General features: G+C 33.3%; 1 protein-coding gene across 1 annotated transcript; it reads right to left on the bottom strand.

Annotated features, from left to right (window-relative positions):
* Window positions 1–865: 865 nt before the first annotated feature.
* etfb (electron transfer flavoprotein subunit beta) lies at window positions 866–15,048 on the bottom strand. The gene is made up of 7 exons (XM_056475729.1): window positions 14,937–15,048; window positions 8,859–9,017; window positions 7,200–7,358; window positions 6,715–6,777; window positions 4,639–4,797; window positions 1,662–1,870; window positions 866–1,360 (listed from the first exon to the last, which is right to left on the bottom strand). Exons 1-6 carry the CDS (start codon window positions 14,988–14,990, stop codon window positions 1,700–1,702), a joined length of 765 nt encoding a protein of 254 aa, XP_056331704.1. The 5' UTR covers window positions 14,991–15,048; the 3' UTR covers window positions 866–1,360; window positions 1,662–1,699.
* Window positions 15,049–15,410: the final 362 nt, after the last annotated feature.

Here is a 15,410-nt window from a genome sequence, read left to right as displayed (position 1 = left end):
GATCATGCCTTTATTTTTAATTATTTCATTAGGACAGTAAGGTCTGACTTTGCTTAGACAAAAGTCTTGTCACTTAACAGAAATAAAGTCCAGTATAGAATATAAAGTCACGGTGCAGTGGAAAATAATGCATATTGTCACTTAATAATCATCTGGAATGGCAAAGAAAGCCTTCTTGCAGGACTCCCAGAGTTCATCAAGTTGTTTTGGATTCATCTTCAATGCCTCCTCCCTCATCTTACTCCAGACATGCTCAATAATGTTTATGTCTGGTGACTGGTCTGGCCAATCTTGGAGCACCTTGACCTTCTTTGCTTTCAGGAACTTTGATGTGGAAGTATGAGGAGTGCTATCCTGCTGAAGAATTTGCCCTCTCCTGTGGTTTGTAATGTAACGGGCTGCACAAATGTCTTGATACCTCAGGCTGATGATGTTGCCATCCACTCTGCAGATCTCTCAGACGCCCCCATACTGAATGTAACCCCAAACCATGATTTTTTTTCTTCACCAAACTTGACTGATTTCTGTAGGAATCTTGGGTCCATGCGGGTTCCAGTAGGTCTTCTGCAATATTTGTGATGATTGTGATGCAGTTCAACAGATGATTCATCAGAAAAAAAATTACCTTCTGCCACTTTTCCAAATGATCAATTAGAAGTCAAGTTATTATTTGTTGCTCTTACAACAGGGATCGACGACAAGACTTTTGTCAGGTAGTGTATGTAAAAAGAATGCAATGTAAAACTGTATTACTTACACATTTATTGATTAAAAATTGAAACCCTTTTGTTCTTAAACTAAACACATACATCACCTCATTACAAAGAACACAAAATCTGTCAAAAATGAACCACACTTCATGATATGCATATGAAAAAGACGACTTTTATTGTCATCGAATGATACTGTACAATCAGGACTCATTCAGAGGCGCTTGTGGTAACGTGATTTACTCTCTCTTCATGCTGAGAGACACTGTCCGCTAAACAACATAACAAAAATCAACATCAATAAACCATAAACCTCAATCAAACCCCACTGATATCAGATTTTTAATCACAGGGAAACAGCACAGATAAAGTCAATCCAGATTTGATTTGGAGTAAAATTATTAACAGCAAATGTGATGGCTTGTTAGTGCATTCAAAAGTGTTCCCAGAAGTGTACTCTTATATTCAATGCACAGAAATATTAGTTGGAACGGACGGCTGTGAATGGATCAGTGTCTCTCAGCATCCAGACGAATGTAAAAGAGTCATAAACACAGAAGAGCAGCATCTACATCAACTACATGGGTCTGGATTTGTTACTGGCCTCAGAGTTTGATCAACATTGAGCTCCGCCACCAGTGATGAAAGACCTTGAGGAAAGAAAACAAGACTATAGTCATTACATTCTATACAGGCGAAGACAAAATGGTCTGCATGTAAAGTCATGATGTATAAAAAACTGTTTCCTAGTCCAAGCCTCTACTCATTTGAATGGAGTATGTTTTTTATCTTGTTTTGCACTTGAACAACTAAATTAATGCCTAAGTCTTTGTAATTGATTGCATTTTAGTTACATGAATAATTTATGTTGTAATTTTCAATAATTCACATTGTACTTTTATTTATTTGAGCTATAAATGAATGATCAAGCTGTTTGAAATGCTCTCTGACCTTCAATGCGAGTCTCCACTGTCGCTCCTCCACATCCTCTATATTCTTCCGGCCTCTTTGAGTTTCCCCACCAGATCCTCCACCGTCTCCACTTTGACTCCAGCTTGTCTCGTTGGAGGTTCGTCCACCTTCACCACCTCCAGCCGCGAGCTCACATCTACACCCAGATCTGCAGGCTTCACATTCACAATCTTCTTCTTCTTCGCTTTCTACACAGGCCAGAAAAAAAGCATATTACTACTAATTAGGCATAGGAGGATAATCGGTTTCAAGGCTTACCATAGTTTGAAAAAAAAAAATAAATAATAAAAAAATAAAATAAATCAAGGTTTTAAAACTGCTAAAAGTTTATTTTATACCTTTCCTATGGTATATTTCAGTGTTTTTTTATGACTTTTTATTTTATTTAGATTTTTAGGGCCATAGGCGGAGGGTGAACAAACTCCAGGGTAAGGCTAATATTTGCGCTGCCCTTTGATGCATTTAAAAAGATTTGCGACCAACCAAGAAGAGGTTTTCACAAAAGCAACAAACGTCTATTATATTCAACACACACATTAAATTATTTTATTAAACTAACCCACTGATCTACAAAATGTATGTTTATGTTTTATTTATGTTTATGTTTTATTATTATTACTTTTTAAAAATCGAATTAGAATTATTCTGTTCATAAAGGAGGCATTTATTAAATATTAAAAAATTGTTACTTATTTATTAAATATTTATTTATTACTTACTGTATGCAGTTTCAAATGAAATTATTACTCCTTGTTGCTTTTATTGCTACTACTACTACTACTACTAATAATAATAATAATAATTAATATTAGAGAGGACGCAGCCCTCACTATTCTCCCACCCTAGGTCACCTCTGGACGCGCCGGCCCTGAGAGTACGAAATCATTCTCTTTTTCACGAGGCCAATTGAAAACCAAACTTGTAATTCAGGAATAAATATTTGACCTTTAAAATGTAAAACTCCAAACGATTGGCTAAACAAGATCACTCCACTATAGGCTAGACTACGTTACAATCAAACTACCAATTTCATTTAATGCTGAAAACAAGTTAAACCAGAATAATATTTTACTATACCTCTCTCGTAATACTCATTTGTCGTTTTATTACTTATGTCCTTGACCAGCAAATCAGAATAGTCCGCTGGCCGGCACTTTTGGTTTGGTTTTCAAAGCAGCTGCGACCTCCAGTAATAAACAACGCTCATCAGTGCAACGTGCGGGGTTGGACAGTTCCATTTTTGTGCGGAGGGGGACTTGAAATTTGATTGACAAACTTACAATAGCTAAAGTGTTGTGTTAATCATCAACATTAAATTACATTCATATTACGCCTTACACCTGTTACATGTTTTCAATGCAGTTTTTTTCTTTGCTGCTATCTCAGTGGTCTCTGGCCAGGGGGAGGCTGAGCCTTCCCCAACCTTACACACGCTCTGCCTATGTTTAGGGCAACAGTATCTCCAGCAGAAAAAGAGCCTCCACATCAATAGCCACAGGTCAGCCCATGATTCAGCAAACATCTGAAAAACAATAGCTTATAAACCAACATCCTAAAACACCACATGACAAAAGTCTTGTCGCCTATCCCAGTTTTAGAAACAACACATGATAACTTGGCTTCTAGTTGATCATTTGGTATCAGAAGTGGCTTATATGAAAGGCAAAGGCCTCTAGATTACGCTTATTTTACCAAAATAAAATATGATCATGCCTTGATTTTTAATGATTTCATTAGGACAGTAAGGTCTGACTGTGCTTTGACAAAAGTCTTGTCAATGAACAGAAATAATGTCCAGTATAGAATATGTGGTCATGCTGCAGTGGAAACAGAATGAATATTGTGTCTGACTCCATCATGAGCTTGGAGGACTGCATCCATACATCTCTGCAATGACTCAAATCACTGATTAATAAAGTCATCTGGAATGGCAAATGTCAATTATTATTCTTTTTCCGGCTCATCTGCACTTCTTTAACACACACACAGACACACAGACACACACACACACACACACACACACACACACACACACACACACACACACACACGCACACACACGCACACACACACACACACACACACACACACACACACACACACACACACACACACGTTCCTGTGACATATTGTTGAAGTGCTATTTAAAAGAAAAAAAATTGGTATGAACATGTCTTTAAGATTCTTAACATATTTGTACATACTTTTAACACTTTTAATCGCTGATAAAACAATCAAAAGGACACAATCAAATAATTAAAAAGCTAAAATTATAACATTTAGAATGTTACAAATACAATTGCTGTACTTTTGAACGTCATGATACAGAAAAATTATTAATAACTGAACATTAATAATACTTTAAGGGTGAACTCTGAAAATCAGCTTTAGGAATATTTTACATTTTATAATATATTCAATTAGATAATGCTTATTCAAAACAGCAATGTTTCTGTATAGAACTGTTTTTACTCTATTTTTTTAAATAAGAAAATGCAGACTTCGTGAGCATAAGTGACGAAGACATAAAATGTGTATGTATTCTAAACTTGTAAGATATATATATATATATACAAATTTTATTTATTTATTTATTTATTTATTTATTTTTAACATGTGAACATAAAACCAGTCATAAAGGTCTTTTTTAATCACAAATGTAATGAGATTAATACATCATCTTAATGAATTATTGGGTTAAAAAAATCTATTTTAAAAATTAAAAAAAATGAAATTCATATTAAGAGTTGTCCAAATGAAGTTCTAAGCAATGCATATTACTAATTCAAAATTAAGTTGATATATTTACAGTAGGAAATTTAAAAATATCTTAATGAATCTTAATATTCAAATGACTTTTGGCATAAAAGAAAATATATATATTTTCGTAAAATAAAATTGAAGCATCTGATTTGTGTGTTGAGCAACTGAATGTAGTGTTTTGTGATTGCTGTACCATGATGTTGGGCAGCGTGGCGTATCTGGGAGTGTTGAGCCGGAGATCAGCCGTCACTACAGCAGGTAGTTTGATCTTAATAGTCTCCAATCCACCATCAATTTCTCTCACCACCTTCAGCTTGTCTCCTTCTAAAGCCACCTCAGATGCAAAAGTGCCCTAGAAAACAACAGCATAATATTAATCTATATATAGTTCAGAAAAGGCTAACAAATAAGACTCTAAACAGCAAACTTTTTTACATCTTCTGAAAGACACTACCCATGGAAAAACACTGGATTGTTCAAATTCTTAATAAAAATATGCTTATTTCCCCTTTATCAAGCAAAGAACTATATTTAGTAAACAAATTTATAACCTTTTCAAATATTTTACAGAGGATTTTCACAGTAATTTCTATCATATTTTTTCATATTTTATGTAGAAAGTCTTGTTACTTTTAGTTTGTCAATATTATTAGCCCCCTTGAGAATTTGATTGGAATAAACCACTGTTGTCCAATAACTTGCCTAGTTAATCTAATTAACCAAGTTAAGCCTTTAAACTGCACTTTAAGCTGAATACTAGCATTAAAAAAAAAACTAGTAAAATATGAAATACTTTTTTCATGGCAAAGACAAAAAATTCTGGTAACACTTTATAATAACTACACACTATGAATCATTTACTAAGCATTAGCATCTAGTCAATTCATTATCTGTTAAGCATTACCTGTACATTAATAAACGTTAGTAAGCAGTTTATAACTGCAGCTACAACCGCTCTATTCTTGACTTATAACCACATTTGTAATGTGCTTAATAGCTGTACATTCATACTTTGTTAATGATTTATTATTCATTACTAAATGAAGTATTGCATTATTAATAAACCAGTTATTAAAGCATAGTTAGTTGTTTTTTTAAGATCATTCAGAATTAATTAATAAATTATTAATAAACTATTCAAATTAACATTATAATTCTTATTATTCAGGCAGTTAATTTGTACGTTAATAAATGCTTTATAAACTCAACTTCATCCAGTTTTGTGAACTAATCTAAAGTGAGGACTACTTATGCTTTATAAATCCCTTATAAATGACAATACAAATGACAAAGGCTGTTATATTCTAAACAGGAAAAAAAAGTACATAAACGACTTTATTCCTTTCTATTTATTTGAAGATAAACAAATGAAACTGTACTTCAAATAAAAAAAAATCTTTACAACCTAAACTAAAATAAAATTACTGTGCAGTTTAAACATTACATCCTATTATATTGTTGCTTTATTATATTGTTGTTGTTTTATCCAATTTTATGTCGTATTTTGACACTTCTGTTATTCATCAACATTTTAGATAAGATTGCAAAGATTCTTGTTCATTTGATACGGAGCCTTTAATTGTCATTTATAAGGGATTTATAAAGCAGAAATACTTACTTTAGATTATGAATTTGAGTTAATAAAGCATTTATTGACATACATAGTAACCATTAATATATGCCTGAATAATAAGATATATATATACATTTCAATAGTTAATTAATCATTTTCTAACTCATTCTGAATGATCTTAAAAACCTCCAACTACTCTTAAATACTAATGATTTGATAATAATGCAATACTTCATTTAGTAATGAAAAATAAATCATTAAAGTATGAAAGTACACTTATTAAGCACATTAAAAATGTGGTTATAAGTCAAGCATAGAGCATTTGTAGCTGCAGTTATAAACTGCTTACTAACACTTATTAATGTAGAGTTAATGCTTAACAAATAATGTATTCACATGATTCACAAATGATTTATAGTGTGTAGTTATTATAAAGTGTTACCAAAATGATTATTTGAAATTAATTACCGATAAAAATATAAGTGTGTTGAAAAGGGGAAATATTCAAAACATAATTTATTTTGGCTAATAATTTTGTCTTAAACATCCTGTAATAACCCCCAGTAACTCTCCAATGAGTGTCCTATAAAGGGTTAAACAATATTAGATGTAATAATTGAAAAGAAAATAATGCAAACTGAGATGTTTATATTATTTTAAATTATTTTACATACAATAATGTAAAAAAGAATGTACCTGTGGCCAGTCCAGCAGAGCTGCAGTCATCTGTCCAGTTTGATTGCAGTCATCGTCTATGGCCTATTCAATGAATATTAATCTCATTAGTGCATAATCATTCATTCATTTTCCTTGGCTCGGTCCCATATTTATCAGGGGTCACCACAACGGAATGAATCGACGAATATTCCGGTATGTTTTTTATGCAGCGGATGCCCTTTTTGCCACAACCCAGTACTGGGAAACACCCACACACACACTATGGCCAATTGAGTTCATCCAATTCACCTATATTGCATGTGTTTGGACTGTGGGGGAAACCGGAGCACCTGGAGAAAACCCACGCCAACATGGGGAGAACATGCAAACTCCACACAGAAATGCCAACTGGCCCAGCAGGGACTCAAACCAGCGACCTTCTTCCTGTGAGCCACTGTGCCATCCCTAGTGCATATATTTTCTTAAAACTGTACAATAATTAACAGTTTAAGAGTGTCATGTACCTGTTTCCCCAGAATAATCAGATTGGCTTCCTCCTTTTTAGCGAGAGCAGCTAAAATCTTGGAGACCTGTAGAGGGCCGAGAGTCTCATAGTCTTTTCCAGAAACTTCCACATGAATGCCGCGATCTGCACCCATGGCCAGAGCCGTCCGGATCGTCTCCTGCAACATAGACAGCACTGTCATTAAATGTGATTTAATATTTCTCCTCATGTAAAAAGGGAACAGTCAATATACTGAAGAAAACGCCATTTATAGTTTATTTAACAATTTAATTTACTCCCATGATAGTCGTGCTGCTTAATTCTTTTGCAAAACAAAATAAAAATCAAAACCAAATACAAAAACTACCATCATAGAAAGCAAGCAGGTTACATCAGCCACTCTGTAATGGACATCTTGTGTGCATTAATGGTTTAAACACAGGACGCACACTTCAATGTAGATGACGTAGTGCATGCATGACATCACTGCACTATGGGCTGCAGCGAGGACTATTTGGCCATTTCCAGTGGTAGGGAGCATTACGAAGTGCACTAAATCAATCCCACAATGCACCGCAAAATTAATCGTTTTAGCATTACAGTTTTTTACAGACGCTAGGACACATTTCTCAATACGTAGGTCACTTTTGCAAAACTCTTCACACGGTGAGCACCATAGAAGTCTATGTGGGCTAAACTGAGGATCAATTATCATTGTGTTGGCACAAAATGCATTCAATGACTACATCTTTCAATTTTCATAAATTCTTTTCTCACTCAGACACAGCTACTGCCAAAAATCCTTGTACGTACAGGACATTTCGCACGTGCTTGCATACTGTTTTCAATTAGGGCTGCAACTAACGATTATTTTAATAATCGATTAATCTGTCGATTATTTTTTCGATTAATTGATGAATCGGATAAAAAAAGAACCACCGTTTATTCAAAAAAGCTAATCCCTGAGCGGTTATAATAATAATAATAATAATAAAAATAATAATAATAATAATAATAATAATAATCAAAAAACGAAGTAGTTTTGTCCTGTTTTCAATCCAAATATCTAAATATTTTTAAATCAGACACATGAAATAGCACAAGAAATTATGTTTGTATTCTGAAAAAAAAAACACCTCAAAATTACGTGATTGTTTATTTAAAACAAGTTAAATTATTTGTGAATTGGGTGAGAAAAATAATCTTAATGAGCTATAATCTCAAACAGAAGTTTTACCAGTTCACATAATCGTGTAAGTGATCGTGATCCATAATGCGAGATGGTCGTCGCCATGTTTACCTGCGACCGCACGTTTGCCTCATTCATAAAAAGCAGAACACACAGGATTCAGCACGCAAATTCACCAGTTACTCTGCAAAATACATGCAAGTAAGAAGCTAGTGAACTTGGAGAAGAGTAGATTTAACTTTATAGTTACTTTCACTATGTGTAATGTGTATCTGATATGAATAAAACACATCGACAATTTATATTTGAATGGATTGTTAAGACTTTCTTGTGTATTTTACAAACTCTAAATGTTTTGTTTTACTAGTACGCAGTGGCGTTGCTAGACATAAAGCTCTACTGGGGCACGTACCCCCTCGCTAAAACGATATTTTGGGCAGCCCTGGTATAGGGGTGCGACTTCGGATACAGCACTAGAGTCTCTGTTACCTGGACCTGCTGAGGGCCACAGCTGACAGCCACAACCTCCTTAATCAGCTTCTTCTCCTTGAGTTTAACAGCCTCCTCCACCGCGATCTCGCAGAATGGGTTCATCGAATGCTTTACGCCGTCTGTGACCACTCCAGTGTGGTCAGGCTTGACTCGGATCTTAGGAAGAATGGCGAAACAAGAAACACAATGCCATTATATGACCTGTCACACGTATATAGGTCAGGCCATTATTATGTATAACAACATTGCAGGATTAAGATGGTGACTGAACTGAACTGACTGAACTGCTCTATTGCTACAGTATCTATGCTCTATATTCTACTCGGATCCACTCCCTTACAAAATCATCCCGATTTACCTTAAATTGATAGAATTGTCAAGTTTTTTCCAAAATCATTCAGCCCTTATTCACAGCCTCTTGTATGTAAAGGGGGTTGTTCCCTCAGTAATTTAAAAATATAAATTTACTCAGCATTTACTCTCGCTCAAGTGTTTTCAAACATACACTCAAAAATCAACTAAGCATGTATTGGATTTACAAAATAAAAATTTGTCAGATTGAAATGAACAAATCAAGTTTACGTATGTTAAATGATTAATTTCATGTTATTTGAAACTGAATCAAGAAATAATCAAATAAATTTGATGAGAACATGTTGATTCAATGAGACTGAGACGCTTCAAATCGACAACTCTCACTCTGGAGAGTCACTTCGCGCATATCAGTAGGTGGCGGTAGTGCGTTTGGATGTCACCATACGAAAACAACAAGAAGTATCACCGCATGTTTTTATTAGGCCAAGGTTTGCCTTACATATTCCCAATAAGATTAGTGTCCTAAAGCATAGTTTGGAAATTGGTTTTCCCAAGAGCTTGAATGTTATGCATGTTATGTTGTTGGCTATATGTTTCCTATACATTTTATACTTTTACATTTTGAATAGGAGTATCAAAGTGAAGAAAGCTGTTTAAACTCAATTGGTAAAAAAAATGATGTTAACGTCCTACAGGTATTGCTTGGGGATCAGTTTTCATAAGAGCCAAGGTTATTTTGTTGGCTAAATGTTTCTTATACATTTTATATTACATATTACAATTTTGGATATTATATAACATTTTGTATCAGAATATTAAAGAAGAAATTTGTTTAAATGTGATTGGTGCCTGCTAAAGGCTATAATAAAAGACATATATATATATATATATATATATATATATATATATATATATATATATATATATATATATATATAAATAACATGTTTTCTGTCCTTTTTGTGTTGAATTACTTAATTTTAAATCTTGCTTCATAGTATTGTCATTTAAAAAATGTCATTTAAACAACAATATTGAACAAGAAATTTACTAGCTGATTTAACAAGACATGATTTTGTTAAAGTAAAGCTTTGGTGTTACATTGAGTAAATTAGAATCATTTTAATTAGAATAACACAATACAAACATTTTGAGTCAATTAGTTGCAAAGAAGTTAGACTGACATATTGAAACCATGTTTTATCTACAAATGTGGTTGTGTTCATACAACATGTTCAAAGCAGTTCACGTTTTCTGATTGGATTAGATGCATAAAGGGTGCCACGATTAAATCATGTTCATTCAACAATTTTTTTTTTGAGTGTATGAGTAGGGCCAGACTGAATCTGCAGACATTTTTTGCTATTTCTGCGGAGAATTTTGTAAAAAAAATCTACAGATTTATGTGAAATGATTTTAGGAGTATCATAAATAAAACTTAATATATGAAATAAAAAATACATTTTCAACTTTTATTTAGTGCTTACAATGAAAAATCTAATTAGATCCACTTATTTGGTAATCAAAGTAAGTATCTCAAACAATATATCTTACTAAAAGACAGAAAATATTACTTCACAAACTGTATTGTGAATGAATCATATGAACATTTTCATATAACTATTATTATATCCCAATACAATTAGTGAAATGAATTAAAAAACTTAAGAAATATAAATTTGCACACATTTTCAAAAGTAAATACATAGACTCAACGATGGGCTAAAAATCTGTGGAAATCTGCAGATTTCTGCATGCGCAGGTTCGGTGTGGGCCTACCTATGAGTTTCTTTCTTCTGTTTAACACACAAGAAGATGTTTTGAAGAAAGTTAAAAACGAGTAACCATTAACTTCAATAGTAGGAAAAACAAATACTATGGAAGTCAAAGGTTAACACTTTCCAACATATTTTCAAACATCTTCTTTTTATGGAAGAAAGAAACTCTGGATCCAACAAGTAAACGATGACAGATTTTTCATTTCCAGGTGAACTGTCTCTTTAAATAAGAGGCAACATGTTTGACTTCAGATGACCTGTTCAAATACCATGCCAAAGGTGGCATGAAGGACACAGACGGACTCTGACATCATGAAAGCTCATTTCATAATCTAAGGCATGCAGACGACACACACTGGCCTCTCTGCAACTCAATAGCAGATATTAACAACACAAGGTCACACTATACTTCTAGATCAATATCCATATGTATATTTGGATTATTGAAATCGTAGTCTGATCTGCAATTTCATGACGCCCAAAAATAACAAACACAAGCTTGTGTATGTTGAATACTATCAGCCCGCAGACACGCAAAAATAAATATCTTTGCCTCTTGTTCAAACTACTTAATTAAAATGAGCTGAAACATCACCATTCTTGAGGTTTTTTGAGGGCAACTTAATTGTTATATGTTCAATCCACTTAAATAAACACTTTGTAAAAAACTATTTGGTTAACTTAATCGACTTATGTTGGGACAAAATAATACAAAACAATATTTATTTATAAAGGACATTTAAAAACAACCAAAGTTGACCAAAGTGCTGTGTGTATATATATATATATATATATATATATATATATATATATATATATATATATATATATATATATATATATGAGTACTAAAGAAAGAAAATAAAGCAGAATATAAACATAAAGGAACTGTGTGAAACCCAACATTATACAGTGCACTGGAGTCTGTTGTAAACTTATCTGTAAAAGAATGTAATTAAACAATGGACATTGTATTGATTAACTTGGATGATCAATATCATCTCACAATCAATAAATTACAACATAGCAACTAGGCCTATCACAATAATCAATATATGGACTTATCTTGGAGTACTTGGAGATGATGACCTCAATAATTTAAGCCATTGCTATTTATTTACAAATTCACAAATAACATTAAAGCCACTTTGCAATGACATTTACTTTCTACTTTCACCAGTGTCACTGGACATTAACCTAATAGGACATTTAATAGTGTATATAAGAGGACATTTAGCTTTTAACATCAAATTATAGACGCTAAATAAGAATGATAAATATTTTAAAGTGTTTATAGTATTATTATTCTATATTATAATCAGTGGCATAAAAATAATCTCATTAAATGAAAATAATTCCTTATGAAAATCACAGATGCTTTTTAAAAGTTTTTTTAACACAGCGAGCTTATAATTGACATTCACTTTGGTTACTTGGTTAATTTTATTTTATTATATTTGACTTTATTTATTATTAGTTTGCATAAAAGCCGGATAAAATAGTGAGTGAAAAACAGACAAAAACGATGAGGGAAAAGTAAAAGGGATGATAATTTACTACGCTGAACACAGCATACACAATTTGGCAAATAAAAGAGATCTAAACACTAAATGTATATTAATCCAAATTACTGTATATCGTTTAAAAGCATTTTGGTTATGCAATACACTTTCATATGCTGAAAATAATCTCATCCAAACCAGATTTGTACTGTAAGTATTAATGCTGCTCCCCATAAGTTTATTATTATTATTATTATTATAAGACTATAATATTATATAATGGGCAGCATCGTGGCTCAGTGGTTACCACTGTGGCTTCACAGCAAAAAGGTTCAAGTCCCTGTTTATCAGTTGCCGATTCTGTGTGGAGTTTGCATGTTCTCCCCGTGTTGGCGTGGGTTTCCTCCGGAAGCTCCCCAAAAGTCCAAACACATGCGCTGTAGGTGAAATGAATAAACTAAATTGGCCATAGTGTATGAGTGTGTGAATGAGAGTGTATTGATGCAGGGTTCATACACATTTTTACTACTAAAATTCTATGACTTTCCCATGACTTTCAAGTAAATTTTCATGACCTAATGTTTCATGTAATGTCTACGTATTCATGTTAAAATAATAAGAAATATGATGCATGTTCAAAGTTATTACAGCATATCATAAAACATGCAACATTTAGTTGAAATGAATCTTTATATGTATGTAAAATTTATTTAGATAATGTTCACACAGCACTAATAATGTGAGAGCATGTGTTTGACCATGGACAGAATTTACGTATACAGATATTTGTTAAACTAATTTCCATGACTTTTCCAAAACTTTGTGGGTTCTTCAGTTTTTCCAAGCCTGGAAATGGCATGTCAAAATTCCATGACTTTTCTAGGTTTTTCATGACAGTATGAACCCTATGGATGTTTCCCAGTACTGGATTGCAGCTGGAAGGGCATCCGCTGTGTAAAACATGTGCTGGATAAGTTGGCGGTTCATTCTGCTCTAGCGATCCTTGATGAATAAAGGGACTAAGCCGAAGGAAAATGAATAAATGAATAATATATAACTTCTCTTATAAGTATATATAAGATATATTACTAGTATATTGCCTCTTTTTCATAAAATTAAGAAATATAACTGAAAGATATTTGACAGATATACTGTAATACACACTGTGCATTTTAAAATACTTTGAACAAATGTAGAGCATCTGATAAATGACTAAATGTACAGAAAATAAAAAAAATGTGCAATTTTATGCAGAGACTACAATAGAAGTCAATGGAAGTTTTACAAGGAATATTAATCTTTTTATCATTGACATAAAAGTGACTTTACCTTTATTATATACGCGTAAAAACAATCAAAATATCTTCTGTTGATACTACATTAGAGGAATTCCTAAAATATTAGCTCATGTGGGGCAGCACGGTGGCACAGTGGATAGCACAATAGTTCAAGCCCCCACTGGGTCAGTTGGCATTTCTGTGTGGAGTTTGCATGTTCTCCCCGTGTTGGCGTGGGTTTCCTACAGGTGCTCCGGTTTCCCCCACAGTCCAAACACATGCACTACAAGTGAATTGGATAAGCTAAATTGTCCGTAGTGTATGTGTGTGAATAAGTGTGTATGGATGTTTCCCAGTAATGGGTTGCAGCTGGAAGGGCATCCGCTGTGTAAAACCTATGCTGGATAATTTGGCGGTTCACTCCGCTGTGGCGACCCCTAATTAATAATGGGACTAAGCCGAAAAGAAAATTAATAAATGAATAATACATAATAAAGTACATAAAAATATTACATAATAATAATATATTACTAATATATTGCCCCTTTTCCATTCAATTTTAATAGATTTAACTGAAAGATATTTGACAGATATACTGTAACACACAGTGTGCATTTTAAAATACTTTGAACAAATGTAGAGCATCTGATAAATGACTAAATGTACATATATAAATGAAAAAAAGAAGCAAAAATGTGCAATTTTATGCAGAGACAACAATGAAAGACAACTGAAGTTTTACAAAGGATATTAATAACTTTAACTTGAACATAAAAGTGACTTTAACTTTATTATATATGCGTAAAAACAATCAAAATGTCTTCTTTTGATACTACATTAGAGGAATTCCTAAAATATTAGCTCATGTTAATATTTTGCTGATGTATTTTATGCTGTATGTCACACAACTCGTTCACGTATTTGTTTACAAAATAACTAGACAAAGGATAGCATTAAACCAGCTCATTATTTAGATTGCAAAGGTATAAAGGTAATAATTTTTGCTTAAAAACAACAAATATTAATTAACAAAAACAACACTATCAAGGCTGACCTTCATCACACAACACACTCCTCAAACCTCATTCAACCGAACAGCTGGCTATTCCCAAGCCATAAAGTGTACAAATTACGCCAACTAAGTGTTTATTCATAATTTAAAAACACCTAATTGAATTTGCTGGAAGATAATTTGATGTATACCTTGACTGCATAGTCAATGACCCGTTTAACTCCGACCAGAACTCGGGCGCTCATCGTGGATCTTGCTCTGACGGCTCAGCAGGAAAATCCACTCGGAGCGATGTTGCTGTGACACCATTTAGGGCGGGCTTTAATGTACGCCCATTCTGACAGCCAATAGAATTGCGAAGATCAAGAAGCTGTCAATCAGAAAGTGAGCTGTGGCCAATCAGCGACGCCGTGTGTTCTTGCGCTCTGACTGAAATGGATAAAAATGTGTTCCTTTACAAGTAGGCTAAAGGTCGTGTGAATCCTGTAAATAAATGCAGGACTGACAGCACCTGTAGAGCGCACTATAATTACAAAATACGTATAAATAAGTGATGACAGAAGCGAAATTTGCTCAGACTTCGAAACAACCAACAATATTCGCAAAATGAAGCGCCAAACAGCACGCTAAGGACATCTGCTGGTCAGTGAAAAGATACCAGGCAA

Source organism: Danio aesculapii, chromosome 16 (genome assembly GCF_903798145.1).
Source record: "Danio aesculapii chromosome 16, fDanAes4.1, whole genome shotgun sequence".
Lineage (NCBI taxonomy): Eukaryota > Metazoa > Chordata > Actinopteri > Cypriniformes > Danionidae > Danio > Danio aesculapii.
Note: the sequence above shows the minus strand (reverse complement) of the source record. Positions and strands in the feature narration are given on the sequence as shown.